This window comes from Centropristis striata, chromosome 9, assembly GCF_030273125.1.
Source record: "Centropristis striata isolate RG_2023a ecotype Rhode Island chromosome 9, C.striata_1.0, whole genome shotgun sequence".
NCBI classification, from domain to species: Eukaryota; Metazoa; Chordata; class Actinopteri; order Perciformes; family Serranidae; genus Centropristis; species Centropristis striata.
The window spans coordinates 13,213,278-13,230,409 of NC_081525.1; the positions used below are offsets into that span (position 1 = coordinate 13,213,278).

The following is a 17,132-nucleotide window of genomic DNA, read 5'->3' on the forward strand; positions in this document are numbered from 1 at the left end:
ATACTGTCTAGCCTCCAAAACAATACATTAATGATTTTAGACACTGCTAGCATCATTTTATCAAAAGAATACCTCAAAGAGTCTGTTTAGTCTTTCAGGTTAGACTTAATGATGTGAGAGGGTCAAATAAACAGTCATATCAAGGTGCACTTGCAGCGCTTTATTCAAGGAATAAGGATGAGTAATTTGTGGGTAATATATCATTTCAAGGGGAGGAGAAGTTATTCTCTGTGTAGATTAACATTTAGTAGTCCAATCAGGCTTTTCATTCTCAACAACAAAAGATAAATTCCCCATTGTTCCTTGACCTCTTCTGTCTCAACCCTAAGGATGGAAGCGGTGACTTACAAAACTCTGAGACATGCACAAAATTTCCACCATATTTTTCTGCAGCAAAATTGTTGTTACCACATCTTCCACCGCCCTGTGTGAGATTCTCAATGTATGTGTGTTGTGGAGTTTGCATATCAAAGCAAAAGTCAAGTAGAATGTTGTTTGATCGATACCAAAAACTTTTTGGCTGTGTCTGCCCTGTTTTGATGGAGACGATCTGGACAGGAAACGCAAAAGTGGCAATGCGTTCTCACTTTATATTCTGCGTTTAGACAAGTGTCTTTAGGGGGAAATCTGCATGCATTTGGTGACGCAAATGCCGTTAATTTGCATGTGGTATGCACGCCAAGTGGCTAGGTGTTACTGTGAAGCACTGCCAAAAAGACCACCGAGAGCTTGTGTGGACACTTCTCCTCTCTCCTACTTCTCTTCCTTCCTGGTTCTCCCATGTCTTGTCTAAAGCTGTCTGTTTAGCCTCCGCCGAATTGGTAATTCGGCTTTGATATGCTAACCTCCACAACACGCAAACATTGAGAATCTCACACAGGGCGGTGGACGATGTGGTAACAACAATTTTGCTGCAGAAAAATATGATGGAAATTTTGTGTTGTGTGTGGAAGGTCCCTTTAATTACTTTTTTTGGGGGTAATTTTGTGTCTTTTTTTAAAGAATTTTGTGTCTTTTTTGGTAATTCTGTCTTTTTGGCAGAATTTTGTGTCTTTTTTAATAATTTTGTGTCTTTTTTAAATAATTGTGTGTCCCTTTTTAATAAGTTTGTGTCTTTTTTGGTAATTATTTTTCTTTTTGGGGGAATTTTGTGTCTTTTTTTTTTAATTTTGTGTCTTTTTTTGGTCATTTTGATACTGCCTCCAGCGCCTCCCAGGTAATTTGAGTTTGAGACCCCTGGTCTAAACCCAGCATTTTACAGACTCTTCATTCTTGGTATATAAAAGCAGACCTAATCTACGCAATAAATTAGTAATAGCTATTATATTGCCTGATCTAAAACAGACTCTCTCTGGTCTCTTTAAATAGATACATTACTCCTGTGAACAAAGCTATCATTGAAAATGTAGATACAGACAGCCTAGGACACTGGGGAAAAATCAGATCCAACACAAGCAAGGTTATTTACCTGTTTAATGCCTAGATTCTTTAAAGTCTGGCTAAATCCAGTTTCTTCTCAAAGTTCAAGGGTATTGATCAGGTAGATCTTCCCAGAGGGCCTGATGATGGCAAGAGAGTGTGGCAGAGAGAGCTGAATTTGATCTCTTCTTAAGGAAAACTACAACCTCTGGGTCTTCAGGGGGATTTGATATGGAGGTTTCGCAGCAGAAAATAGCTTTAAAAATGACAATGGAAAATAGCTGTGATATGCTGAATGTTTCCTCAATCATGTTTGTACATTATGAGGTATTGTGTAGAATGGCATTGGTACCACAGGATAAATTTTGCATCAAAAAGCATTTACAGAAGAGCAAATACAACCTCAATTCCAAAAAAAGTTGGGACGCTGTGGAAAACATAATAAAAACAGAAACAAATCATTTGCAAATCAGTTGTCTTGTATGCAACAAAGACAACATATCCAATCCTCAAACTGGGAAACATTTGGTTTGATTTGACGCATTCTGTTTTTATTGATGTTTTCCATCGTTTTAGTTTTTAAAGTTGTATGTAATGACACTCTTTTCTTTTCTGATGTTGATATTGCACCCCAAACACTTATTTTGTACTATAAAAATGAAGCTCAGAGGTCCCAGTCAGTTAGAGGATGGTACCAATACATTCATTCAGCTCTCTGTCACATGTCTGCCAACAGCGAGCCATAACCAGAAGTCATCATGTTGTTATTTTTGCTAACATTTATTGTATGCTCTTGAGTGTATGGTACCCAGTCTCCACTTCAAAGTGGCTCTAAGTATTTAATTTTCCATTTAGCCTTTGTGTTAGGAAGGGCTCTTAGTAGGAATGAACTTCCAGAATGAATGGCTGTTTCTGAGTGTTTTTCCCCCCAAAGGCATTCGGACAATCCAGGGTGGAAATACCTTCTTTGGTCAAATGCTATTATCACTGTCCTTCATGCTCAAGAGGCGTTTCATCGTTGATGTTTATCAGAAAGGCTAACATTGACTGAAAGTTTTCTGTGTGTGTGTGTGTGTGTGTGTGTGTGTGTCTGTGTGTGTGTGTCTGTGTGTGTCTGTGTCTATGGGGGGCATTTTATGCCAGCGAACTGTACTAAAAAGCCTTAAACGTGTCTCATTTTCATTGTTTTGTGTAAAAGTAGGTCCCCATTACTCACCAAATAATCTGTGTGAAATATGCTAATTCATATAAATGATGTACCCTGAAAGCATGTTTACTGTTTTTTCCGGATGTCCCCATAAAGCCTGATTAAAAAAATTACTTCATCATTTCAGAGGTTTGAAGGTGTGTATAGGTTTACTAAGCTATGGCAAGTTTACTCAATTTTTTCCAGCTCTCTACAACCTCTAGACAACCCCCACAAGTGATGATTAAAACTGGAGTCCCCGTGATGAAAACCAGTGTGTGTGTGTGTGTGTGTGTGTGTGTTCTTGTACTTCCTACAGCAGTTGTTGATTTCAGCCCCAGACTGGAATACCACCAATATGTTAAAGCTACTGTTGGTAACTTTTATATAAATAGCTTTTTTTTCATATTTGTTGAAACTATCACTATATCCTCTCAATAATAGATAATTTGTGATAATTTATGAAACTCTTTCTTTCTCCTCCGAGTGCTCATTATGGCAATTGCTAAAATCCATTTCACCTGAAGTAAAAAAAACAACCAATCAGAGCAGAGGAGTCTATAATGTAGCTGTCAATCACGTCAATGCCTGCTCTTAAACTGCAAACATGTCAAAACAGGCAGCGCTGATCAAATATAAATCAGGATTCTCTTACTGCGTTGGGATTCATTCATCCAACATCCTAACCGCTTATCTGAACTCAGCAGTAGTTGGTTATTGTTGATGTTTTATTTTTAAAATGTATTATTACTATTTTTCTTTTTTTGTGTGTTGTTGTTTGTTTGTTCAATGTTGTCTCATTGTGACTTGGGTGTATGTGTACTTATGTGTGTGTAAGATAATAACAAGTTAATGGCAATAATAAGTTTATATACTACATTACTATGTGTGATACATACATATATATTGTTGTTGTTATATAACTGAATATAGTAAATTAACATAGGGAGAAGGGATTAAAAAGGGATAAAAAAGGGATTTAAAAGTTTTGGCTTCTTCCTACTCTTTATCACAAATAAGTGTTATCTTGTTGTTTCATTTTGTGTTGTTGTCTTGTATTTATTGTTTGTTTGTTTTTAATTGTTCATCTTTTATTTTGTGTTCAAATAAATTCTCAATCGATCCCAGCTGACAGAGGGAGAGAGGCAGTGTACACCCTGGACACATAGAGACAGACAACCACTTTCATTCACTCCTACAGGCAATTTAGAGTCACTAATTAAACCTAAGCTGCATGTTTTTTGGACTGTGGGAGGAAGCCGGAGGACCCAGAGAGAACATGCAAACTAACCACATTGCATATTTCTCTACTCAAATGTTTTCAGAAACACATGTTAGTGACTGTTTAGCTGTAAAATGAAAAACAGTTTGTGACCTGGCTTCCATTATGAAAAAAAGGTTGAGCAAACATTTTTAGCAGAGAGGAGGGAGAGAGCTACAAGTGGAGGTCTTGCTCTACTTCACATTATGGAAATTATTTTGACTTTTCCATGGTTTTGCCTATTTTGAGCCTGGTCTCATTGCCAATTTGGCACTTGCCAACTCTCTGTCAAGGCCCTCAGTGTCTGATACTGACACTCTTATGATCTATTTTTGTTGTTATCATTTTATTTGTCCAGACAAATGTACCTTTAGTTGTACCAGGCATTAAAATGAACAAGAAATTGCAACCCTTGCAAAAACATCCATCCATCCATCCATCCATTTTCTTCCGCTTATCCGGGGCCGGGTCGCGGGGGCAGCAAGATAAGCAGGGCATTCCAGACGTCCCTCTCCCCAGCCACAACGTCCAGCTCTTCCTGGAGGACCCCGAGGCGTTCCCAGGCCAGGAGAGAGATATAATCCCTCCACCGTGTTCTGGGTCTTCCTCAGGGCCTCCTACCAGTTGGACGTGCCACTTGCAAAAACAAGGGTGGTCTAATATTTTTTCCCATGACTGTATATATATATATACATACATATATATATATATATATATATATATATATATATATATATATATATATATATATATATATATATATATGGGCCGGGACTTGAGCGCGTTAATTAAGATTAATTAATTACACAAAAATTAAATCGTTAAAAAAATGACGCATTTTTGCACCGCAGAACGTTTCTCACTGGATGAGTTTCAGGCGGACCGATTATACTGGAGCACCAACTAGCGTTCATGAGTTCAGACAACAACAACAAACCACAGTGAACATGAAGGAAGAAGCTGATGAGATATTTCTAAATATGCTATTGCTACACTTAATGGCAAAAATTGCACTGGTCTGTTGGACTTGAACAAAAATAAACACTATTTTTGTTGCTTAAGCTTATGTATTCAGTCATCAATGGTATACTAAAAATCCATGTGAAAAAAATGACTTCTCACTGTTCTCAGGTCAATATTTATATGCGATGAAAATGTGATTCATTTCGATTAATTCATTACAAAGCCTCTAATTAATTCGATTTTTTTTTTTTTAATCGAGTCCCGGCCTTATATACATATAACTTTTATTCAGTTATTCCAATTTGATCATTCTTCAAATCATAGCTTTGATAAAAAAAAAAGAAAAATGTGTGCATTTTTGACAAAACATTTAAATATCCATGAAGAGTCGGGAGCGGAAGCATAGAGCACGCTGCAGATGAAGGTAGAAAGAGGGTCTGTACTGTGAAAGATGAAGTGAGGGCTAGATAAGCAGTACAAAGGGCTCTAAGTACAAAGTGAATGGAACTCTGGTCTCTTTGATCCTGGCTATCTCTCTTTGTTTTAAGGCTTTAGCTCTCCAAAACCCTTCATCCTGGCCCTGTGAAGTACAGAAGAGGGTGCTTGATTTGGCCTGCTGCTTAGCACCACGTATCCATGGCTAATGGTGCTGTATGATACTGACTGAGGAGAATCAGCAGATGGATGCTAAGGAGTGTAGATGTACAGTATGTGTGTGTGTGTGTGTGTGTGTGTGTGTGTGTGTGTGTGTGTGTGTGTGTGTGTGCTGCATTCAGCATTACTTTTCAAGATTTTTAAAATCTTGCTGAACTCATTTGTTTTCTCAGTTTTTCTTGTTGGGATGTGGCCTGTTTCCTGCTATGTAGTTGTCAGGCTGCTCTCATTCGCTGTTCGTAGTTATATCGGAGAAGAATAATGAACATTAAATTGTAGGTAACCCCTGTTATAATCACCTGATGTTTAACATGTGACGGGCTAGTGCTGATGAGAAATGGTAATCATAAAAGGCAGCTATATTGCCTCAGTAATCACAGGGTAAGTCTCAAGAATTATTGCTTCTGAATGTGCAAATGAATTAACAAAGGCTGTTAACAGTGTTAGCCAGACTTAGCATAGGAAAAATCTGATGGACGGTCATGTCAACATTTTTTAACTATGGCCCCTGGGTAATAATATATCAGTAGAGTAACAGTAAAGTAACCAAATGCTGCTCTCTAAAAGTAATCATTAAAATAGTGATTTAAACTGAGGAATGAGCTGTTAGAGCTGCATAAGTTTCTGTGTGTGTGTGTGTGTGTGTTCTTGTACGTCCTAAATAGTGAGGACCGGAACACGTTTTTAACCAACAGAGTGAGGACATTTTTGCAAAGTGAGGACATTTTGGCCAGTCCTCACTTCTTTAAAGTTTTTTTTGAGATTTAAGACTTTGTTTTAGGGTTAAGGTTACAAAAAAATGATAATTAACTTAAACTGTATTGTGTGGTTACAAAACTAACTAAAATTATAGTAAAAAATGCCCTCCGTCTTTGTCAACTTTTTCCATACATAATGAAGATGGATAAGACAAAGGAAATAAAGGCAAAATTTACTGTGACCTCTTTTAATCTCCTACCCAACAAATACCCCATTACAAAAAACTAAAACTACCACTAAAACTAATAAAAACTAAACTAAAACTATAGCATTTCAAAAAATAAATACTAAACTAAACCTAGCAAACTCACTCTAAAAACTAATTAAAACTAACTGAAATTGAAAACAAAAATTCACAACGAAATCAAAACTAAAACTAAGGAAAAATCCAAAACTATTATAACCTTAGCAGGGAATTCACTGTTCCAATGAGGCCCTCACAAAAATAGAAATACAAGAATGTTTGTGTGTGTGTGTGTGTGTGTGTGTGTGTGTGTGTGTGTGTGTGTGTGTGTGTGGTCATCCTGTGTCACCATGTATTTGATTTTAATTCTTCTCTTCGGTATGTAGGCGGTGAGGCTTCTTTTTGGGGAACGTTGCACATATTCAGCTTGACATCCACAACAAGGGCATATTTTGAGGCAGATGTTACGCTCAATTATTCACATATTTATTCAGAGGCAGCACACAAAGACGCTTCATAAAAACTTTGTGCTTGTGCCTTCTTGGGATGCGTAAATATGTGAATTATTAAGTTTAACTTCCATTCCCCATATGGGCCCACGCTGCTTCTGCCATATTGCCTGATTAAGATTGTTGGTTATGTACGTCTCACATTGTAGCTGCTGTTACTGGTGAAGGTTTTTAACTATTATGGTGTGGGGTTTTTTCTCCAGTAGCCTGAAAACCTTTCTATACCTGTGCAACATAATGTGCAACACCCTGCTGATCACAGCTCTGTGTGATTCAAATTTAACTCTGAGTAGGCTCACCGCTACTTCTCTCCCACAACACACTGTCATTTTTTAAAATTTGGTGACATTTCCATTTCACCGACTGATGTCGTGCACCTTGCACCATGCATGGCTCATGAAACCTTTTAAATCTCATCTATAACAAATATCTACTGACAGAAAAAAACTAAATTACTTAAAAAATAAACACAATGACCAAAAAGACACACAATTACCAAAATGAGACACAGAATTATTAAAAAAAGACACAACATTAACAAAAAAGGCCTTCCACACACTCAAACTCACATTAAACTCTCATATCAAGGTGGGGCCACAAAATATTGTCACGAGGGCCGAAATTGGCCCGCGGGCTGCGAGTTTGAGACCCATGCTCTAAGATAAAGTATTACATATAATCATATATTATTACCACAGACATGCTGTTTATTAACCCTACCATACTTTTTTCTGAAACAAGTATTTTAGTTGGCAAAATTTTACCATTCCTTATTTATAGCAAATCTGCAATCTTTCCCTAACCTCCCTAACCTGTCCTTAAAATATCATAAAATAATCTCTTCAGTCATTATCTATCACTGAATAGTGTAACAAAATGTTGATCAAGCCTATGGCCCATTGATGAAGGCCTTTGCATTGGCCGTAATAAGAACTGAATCTCTATGGAGACATTAAGACTAAGAATGTTTCTGTTTCTTCGTATGACGAAAAGTTCTTGTCACTTGTCTTTTACTCACCTCGTGGTCTCCACACTTCACACGGGGAACGAAAAATATCTGCTTCCGGTAGACTCGCTTTTATTTTGAAAGGCTTCAAATCACCTTCCGGACCTCACAGTGCAGGTCTGCAACTTCCAGTCCTGACAGTGCAGGTCTGCAGCCAGACTCCTCTCAAACTTTAAGCATCCATGCAGGATTCAGATGTGTCTGAAACTGGGATACTAAGGAGTTGTCAGATATTTCCTGATTTCCAGGTAACACTGAGTAGAAACTGAGTGTTTGAACCTTTGAGATGTTTAGCTGTCTGCTACTTAATTTGACTCCATGAAAAAAAAACTCTCTACAAAGGCAGCGGTGCGACTTTGAAGTCACAATGAGCTTTGTTTTGGGACATTACAAAGTATGCTGAGGTGAAAATGAGGTCGTTTTTTGGTGTGTGCATACATTTCTGTGTGTGTATGTGTGCGCACAGGCACATTATACACTGTATGTGTGTATTTGACAGCAGAACAAAACGTCCTGGCAGCTTGGTGGCCTGAGAGCAGTTACTGTTGTTTCCTGTCAAAAGCTTGACAGGTCACTCCACTCTTAGAATAGAATAGAACAAAGTAGAATATAGCAGATAAGAAAAGTGAAGAGGAAAAAAGGGTCGGCTTTTGTTTCACTTGGGCTTGGACTTTGGAGTTATGGTCGTGCAATTAAAATGCTTCTGAATTAACTAATCACCTGACCAAAAAAAACAGGAGACGGAGATTAAAGGGGTTTTATGTGGTGTAATTTGTGATAATTTTTTCTTCTTCTTTCTTCCACCTCAGACCACCAGTTTCCTGTCAGAAGCCCAATTTTCTGCTGAGTCACCAGAGACCCTGGATCCACTTTTTAAGTTCCATGAGACGATTGCGAAGGTAGGACCACTATAATTAACCCCACTTCTACCAATAAAATCTCAATATCACAGTGGCTGCCATGTGTTGAAATGATATAACACAATATTAACCGTCCATTGCAGTCCTACAATCAAATGAAAATACTATTATAATAGGGTCAGCTTAACGAGTGCAAAGCAAGCCAAAATATGAGGGAAGAGACGAAAAACAGTACCAGAAAGAAATTCATCCAGTGGTTCTTAAGTCTGTTAATTCCATCTTTAAATTGGATATGCACATAAACAGATAACTTTATGAGAATAATCTCATAATATGAAAAACTGAAAGTGCTTTGTCTATAACTCAATAATTCTGCTGCTGTTTCTCTCTGTTGCCAACATCTTTCCAAAAGCTGGCAAGGCTGCAGTGCACAGCCCTGAGCCTACACTGTCATGCTACGGATCATAGTTCTCATGGGTAACAATCTTAGGCCGGACACTTAGCGGCTCATAAAATTGGATACAGGCAGAAAGTTGAAAATGCAAACTCACTAGAAGGTAGGCAGTCCTTTTTATAGAGATTTACATGGTGAAAAAAAATCCACCGACCCTTCTCTCCACCTTTCCAGGCCTGGGTCCTGATGGCTTTAAAAATAAAACATGAAATGGCTTTTTTCAGGCCCCAATAGGGGGATTTCTCCATTGCCCTCCCTGTTTTAGCTTAGCATGCTCCTTGGTCAATCCTTTCTTTAATGGAACCGTCAGCAGTAAGTCTAACTGTAACTCCATTTGTTGCATTAATGGTTAAATCTGTGATTAGAGTGTTCCCCACTGAAATGTCTGAAAAGTCCCTAAAAAAATGTAAAATTTGTCCTGAAATATACGGTATAGCACTCTTGCCTAACAGCAAGTGGGTCGCGGCGTTTCTGTGTGGAGTTTAACCCATTTAGGCCTAAAACGCCTGGAAAAAATGCCTGTAAATCCTATGGGAGATTTTTAAATAATCCCCTAAAACCTGGAAATTCAACAGAAGTGTCAACGCCGAGTAAATAATCGATTTTTCAGCCTCTGTAGCAGATAGAAATGAAATCCAAAAAGTATTTGAGGACTTATAGCTGTTATGAGTGAGCTCCCTCCGCTATATTCGTCTTCCGCCATGATTTCAGTTCTGGAAAAGTCCCATGTTGCATTGTGACACTCCCACGTGTATTCTGATGCATTTCATTGGCCAAGACACTAAAAATAGGTGGAAAAAACTACAAATACTACAAAATGACGTATCCGATTTCCCAACTTTAATGGTAGAATAACGCAACAGCGCCCCCGGTTTTAATGGTAGAAATGCGGTTATGCTTTCCCGCCTTAAATGGGTTAAATCTCCCCATGTCTGCGTGGGTTCTCTCCAGGTTCTCCTGCTTCCTCCCACAGTCCAAAAACATGCAATTTAGATTAAATTGGCGACTCTAAATTGCCCGTAGGAGTGAATGAGAGCATGTCAGCCCTGTGACAGTCTGGCAACCTGTCCAGGATGTACCCTGCCTCTGGCCCAATTGTCAGCTGGGAACAGCTCCACGACTCGAGTTCGGATAAGCGGTTAATGATAATTGATGGATGGATATCCAGCAGGTAATGGAGACTTCAGTTTTGTGTTGTTGCAGTATAGCCTCCAGCCACCAGAGGCAACACTGAGCACAATGCTGCTGAGCAGATACGATTGACTGTCGGAGGGCTGAGGGAGTGAGTGGCCACAATGGCTGTATCCCAAAGTCAAGGAAGGATCCTCAAATGGCTGGATTTGAAGGATACTATGTCATCGATTTCCCTTGGAGGACTGTCCCAATGTCCAGGATCCTCCGGAGGACAGAGTCCTTCTTTTGCCCAAATCACAAGGATGCATGTGTGTATGCTCCGTGTGCCCAGCGTACCCACAAAGCATTGCACACACCGGTCTACAGGGAGATTTAAAAGCTACGAGTGCCGTCCGCGCGATATGAATTTTAATATGTAAAGTATATTCAGTTTACACCAAATATTTGTTATCACATAGCTTATAGAGCTTGTGTTCAAAGTCAAGCAAAACATATGCATGAACAAATTACAGTATATTTAGCTAAAAGATAATAAACATCATCTTGATACATTGCCAGTTAAGTTAACTGATGCCGTTTCAGTCGACTAACGTTATTAATTGTTAATGCATATATATGCGTCAGATGATGATGTGCAAAATATACGTAGCTCTGCCATTCAGAAAGTTATACATTTGTTTATTGTGTTAACAGACCGACGGTCTGCTATTATCTGTTATTGTTATTCATAAAAAACTGTTTTTGTACTGTACTGTAAAATAAAAAATCCCAGAACATAGCTCCATTGTTAGCTATGCGCCGCTGCTTTTATGAAACTGAATAGCGGCCAAATTCAGCCAGGATTACACGTCCAATTACGCAATTACGCACAGCTGCACACTGAAGGCTGTTCCATTTGTGCGTTATTACAGTGAAAGAAAGGACTCTGGACTCGTCTCTGGAGGACCCGACTCTGAAGGAAGGATCCCACCAAAGAAGGATCCTTGACTTTGGGATACAGCCAATTAATTGCAGTTATACATTTGGCGTACTAAATCCATGGTTAGGTGGCAGTAATATAGCCGACATAAAACTCTTGTTGCTTACCACCAAAGAAGAAGAATACAAATAAATTTAACAAAGACATTTTTCCTAGTTTCTTATGAACCTTTTTTGCTGGTATCTTTATATTTCACTGTATAAATTTGTATAACTAATTGCATTTCATACGTAATGAGGCTGTTGAACTGGTCTCTTCTCTGATTCCTTTATTCCTAACATTGTCTATAAACGAATGGAAAAAGCTGCTTTGCGAGATATCATAAAACTGTATCAAGATAGCTCGGGCTGAGAGTGGAGAAGGGCAAGTGTGTTCCATTTAATTCCCTCGCTCCTCCCCAGCCCTCTCTCCCTCTGGTCTCCATGTGGCCTCACAGTGGCCTCTGTGTGACCTGTGCTGTTACATAATACCAGAGTTGAGGGGAAGTGGAACGACTAATGAAATGCAGAGAAGCTTTATATTTAAATGAAAGACACCTTTCTTGATAATAATTATTTGTGTATTTGTTTTTTTGTTACTTTACACATACCTAGGAGCTAAAATGCTAGCTTAACTCATTCTAACTTTGAATTTTTTAATTCTACTTATAACAGATTTTAAGATCTAAGTGACATCTGATGATATATGGGTCCTGGGAGATAGCCATGAAAGCCCTTTTCAGCTGCAGGAACTTCCTAAACTTTCTGAAAGTCCAGGAACTTTCAGGGTGGAACTTTAAGGGGTGAATGTCACTGATTGGTTAAATACATGCAGCAGGACTGCTTTAACATGGTGTACCGCTCATTCATTAAACAAGGAAGTAATCTAGTATTAATAGAGGGGGAGAGAGAGAGAATGAGAGAGAGAGAGAATGAGCAAGCGAGCCCAGAACGAGAGAGAGAGAGAGAGAGACTATGAGCAAGTGAGCCGAGAAAGAGAGAGAGAGAGATAGGGAAAGGGAGAGAAAGAGTATGAGCAAGTGAGCCGAGAAAGAAAAGAGGGAGAGAGAGTATGAGCAAGCGAGCCGAGAAAGAGAGAGAGAGAAAGTACGAGCAAGCGAGCCGAGAAAGAAAAGAGAGAGAGAGAGAGAGTATGAGCAAGCGAGTCGAGAAAGAAAAGAGAGAGCGAGAGAGAGAGAGTATGAGCAAGCTAGCCGAAAAAGAAAATAGAGAGAGAGAGAGAGAGAGAGAGGGCTTGGCAGTGTTTGTCAAAAAGAGAGTGGATAAATGTTATTTTCTCGTTGTTTCACAGTGGTTCCATTCCAAAGAACAAATAAACGCCCATCAAACACTCAACAGATGATTTACTGTGGCGACAGATGTTCTTAGATTAATTTTTCTCTTCTGCATTCCACTGAGCATCAGTAAATACTATGCCTGAGCAAATATCATCACAGTAAGACACAGTCTCAGTTTCTTGTTTTTTTAAATGGGAGGGCACACTGAACTGCAGGCGGCAGACCACCAGCATGTCATGCTGCTTTTTCATATGTCAGCTGACTCATTTGCCGAGTCTTCACGAGTCTCTAGACAGCAGTGAAAACACAGACAACAGGTGGAAGGAACCTTTAGTTTCTTAGTAGTCCCTGGACTTAAGCTGTGTTTCTCCCAACAAGTTCCTGGTTTTAAGCTTGTGGCTGGGTCATGGGCCTCAAACTCGCGGCCCGCGGGCCAATTGCGGCCCTCGTGACAATATTTTGTGGCCCTCACCTTGATATGAAAGTTAAATGTGAGTTTTATATGAATGGCACTTTAATTATATTTTTTTGGTAATTTTGTCTCCTTTTTTGGTAGTTTTGTGTCTTTTGAATAATTTTGTGTCTTTTTTAAATAAGTTTGTGTCTTTTTTGGTTACTTTTTTTTTAAAGTAATTTAGTTTTTTTCTGTCATTTTGTGTCTTTTTGGTAATTTTGTGTCTTTTAGATAATTTTGTGTCTTTTTTAAATAAGTTTGTGTCTTTTTTGGTTATTCTGTGTCTTTTTTTGGTTATTCTGTGTCTTTTTTTTGGTAATTCTGTGTCTTTTTTTCTAATTTTGTGTCTTTTTTGGTAATTCCATGTCTTTTTTTCTAATTTTGTGTCTTTTTTGGTAATTCTGTGTCTTTTTTTGGCCATGTTGTGTCTTTTCTTGGTCATTTTGTGTCTTTTTTAGAGTAATTTAGTTTTTTTCTGTCATTTTGTCTCTTTTGGTAATTTTGTGTCTTTTAAATAATTTTGTGTCTTTTTTAAATAAGTTTTTGGTTAGTGTGTCTTTTTTTAGTAATTTTGCATCTTTTTGGTAATTGTGTCTTTTTTTGTAATTTTGTGTCTTTTTGGGTCATTTTGTGTCTTTTTTGGTTTAATTTTTGTCTTTTTTAGTCATTTTGTGTCTTTTTTGGTCATTTTGTGTCTTCTCGGTCATTTTGTGTCTTTTTTTAGTAATTGTGTGTCTTTTTTGGTCATTTTGTGTCTTTTTTGTTGAGTAATTTTCTGTCTATTTTTGTTAAAAATGTAATTAATTTAAATTAGGAGTAATTAATGCATCAATTAATGCAGCATTTCGGTCAAAAATGAAACAGATTATCTTTATCCTGTAATTTTTAAGTTTTTCTGCCCATAGCTCCAGGTTAATTCCTCTTCGCTTCCTCACTTTTTTTGTTTTGAGGCGCCTGCACTATCAGAAACACTAATAACGATTTTGTTGTTTCTAGGCAACCACAAAGCCAGTTCCTGTCAGTCACTCAGCCTGTGTAGCAGATGAAATTAGGGTCATTAGCTTGGTTAATCAAAAAAAGGTTGGCATCTTTTTTAGCTTAAGTCTTCAGTCGTATTTATTAATATTCAGTGGAGATGAAGGAGGCCAAGGTGCAGCAGCAATTACTGCTGTCTTTACTTTCACTTTCCAAGTACAACTGATGTTAGAGAAAGCCGCAGAGATGTCGAGACATTTCCCACTCAGAGCTGCACATTATTATAATCGGGTCATTTCCGACACCCTCTTAAAATAATGGCCCATGTCATTTTTTAAGGTTTTCCTGGTGATTATACCAGAGGTGACAAGCATCATGAGGAGATGATTAAGGCAAAAAAAAAAAATCATTTTTAAAAAAAACAAAACTATTGACCATGTTGGAAAGTAATGATGTGCCAATTAAGCCTCATGAAGCTTTTTCTTTATTGTCTGAGCCCACTAGATGGTGCTGTATGTTCAACAAAGGACTGAAAGCACAATTAATTTCTATTGCTTGAGCCTTTTTCTTTAAACTAAGAGCACTATATATAGCACTTATTGCTGCACTAATGCCTCTTATTGCACTATACCTTGATTGTTCCCTTTTTTCCTGTAAGTCGCTTTGGATGAAAACGTCTGACTAAATGTAAATGTAAAAAAACAATGATGCACCCAGTGATAAATATGCATTCTGTGTAATCCAATTCTTCTTCTTATTTCTTCTATTGCTTCAAAAGTTAGAACTCTCCCCTTCAATGACTTCTCTGTAAATTAGTCAGAAGTCTTTTAATTTGCCAACAGCTTGTGATATGTAAGAACCCTCTCATTGTTTAAAGATGCCACCAGCTCACAACAGCTATCTCCACTGTGGGATAGCTGTCACAGTTTACAAATTAAATAAGGCAAAGTGACATTTTCCTTATCAAAGCTCTCAAAGAGCACACTTTATTTTGGTATGTCCTTACCTTGACACCTCATATGTGTGAAATTACACTTAGTTCCAAAGCACCATCCGGCAGGAGAGCTGCACCACCAAAACGTACAAACTGTTGGCGAAGATGGTACCTCAGCCTCCAATTTTCTCAACAACTCAACACCCTCTCCTATCAAACAAAGTTAACTTTATTCAGTGTTGCAGAGAGTGGAGGAGAAGACAGAGGCAGTTTAATTTGGGTGAGAAGGATGTGAAGGAGAGAAGATGATGAGTTGCACAAAAGAAGCTTTTCTCCTGGTGAACAGGGAGCCATCTGTGTGTTTAGACTGCTCCTGTAGCATTCTGTCTGTAGTCTGGGCCTGTTTGATGTATGCATGATGCAGACTGTCACTTTAAATATTCATTGGTGGAGGGGTGGGTCATTTAAGGGCAAGCCCCGCCTACTGGCAGGAGAAAAAGGCTGGTGTTGGTGGAACTGAGTAATGGATTAATCCATGAAGTCTCTGTCCCACTATAACCAGTCCACTAAGTGTCTGTCCCACTATAACCAGTCCACTAAGTGTCTGTCCCACTATAACCAGTCCACTAAGTGTCTGTCCCACTATAACCAGTCCACTCAGTCTCTGTCCCACTATAACCAGTCCACTCAGTCTCTGTCCCACTATAACCAGTCCACTAAGTGTCTGTCCCACTATAACCAGTCCACTTAGTGTCTGTCCCACTATAACCAGTCCACTCAGTCTCTGTCCCACTATAACCAGTCCACTTAGTGTCTGTCCCACTATAACCAGTCCACTCAGTCTCTCTGTCCCACTATAACCAGTCCACTTAGTGTCTGTCCCACTATAACCAGTCCACTCAGTCTCTCTGTCCCACTATAGCCAGTCCACTAAGTGTCTGTCCCACTATAACCAGTCCACTCAGTCTCTCTGTCCCACTATAGCCAGTCCACTAAGTGTCTGTCCCACTATAACCAGTCCACCCAGTCTCTGTGTCCCACTATAACCAGTCCACCCAGTCTCTGTGTCCCACTAACCAGCCCCTCTGCTCTGCAGTCACATCAGGGATTATTGTCACAAACAGCAGAATGTCCTCACATGACTCACTGCAGGCAGAAGCTAAAAGTAAGTAAAAGCATAAGTCACAGCTGAAGGATGCCCAATGAGCATTTTAAACATTTCATGTTTTGACAGAGCCAGCATGCACCTGTTGGTCACGTAACATCGTGGGTGTGTTTGATTTGGGTCACTTAGCGCGCTCACCAGGTGTTCCATTAAACCAGTCATTAATTAAAGTAGATGCAACCTTATTTTACCAGCAGCTTCTTCTCTGCTGCAGCTGCTGATCTTCGTCCTTCTTTTGTTCTATTCTCGCCAAGTTTGCTACTTAGGATTTAGGGGCATGTTAAAGATTGGAAATTGAATATATTATTCATAATTGGGTTCTTTTTTTATGTTACTTACAGCTGCATTAGCTCCCCGAACTTCATTTTGTTTCTTAAGGATTTATTTTTTAATGCATGTTGTGTTCTTGGCATAAAGTCCATTAGTTTTAAATTAAAGAGGGTTTTATTCAGTTGCTTCAAAGTTGAAACCTTCAAACAAGAAGTGCTGATGACCCCTAAACTGAAAAGATGAAAAGAATTTGAATGTTCCCTCCATTTCCTTTCCTTTCTTCCTACGCTTTTGCAGAGCAGAGTTTCGGAAAAGCAGTTTCAACCCAGCATGGTCAAACCGTCATTGTTAAGAAAGTTTACAGCATGAACTGCATCCAGACACGTGTACTTCTATCCAATTGTAAGACCACCATTGGTGGTCAAAAACTCACATCTTTCTATCACATGGTATCTTTTATATAAAAAGCTTAAAAAAAAAAAAAACGCAGGTCATGACATGGTGCTTTGTGTGGCTCCGGTCAATAGAGGGAGACAATGCAAAATGGTGTGTGTGTGTGTGTGTGTGTGTGGCGTTATTGTCCACTGTGCAGGCGACCTTCATGTCCATCCCATCCCTGCTGGATGGTGATTGCTTGGCTGAAAGGCTGCTGGTTGGCAGCTCATTTTTCTCTCTTGATGTTCTTATTTT

General features: G+C 38.8%; 1 protein-coding gene across 1 annotated transcript in view; it reads left to right on the plus strand.

Annotated features, from left to right (window-relative positions):
• The window catches only part of LOC131978137 (inactive N-acetylated-alpha-linked acidic dipeptidase-like protein 2), a 787,053-nt gene that overhangs the window by 659,498 nt on the left and 110,423 nt on the right, over positions 1–17,132 (plus strand). The window contains exon 14 of the mRNA XM_059341659.1: positions 8,751–8,840. Coding sequence (XP_059197642.1) covers positions 8,751–8,840 — 90 coding nt within the window. The remainder of the gene's footprint in view (positions 1–8,750; positions 8,841–17,132) is intronic.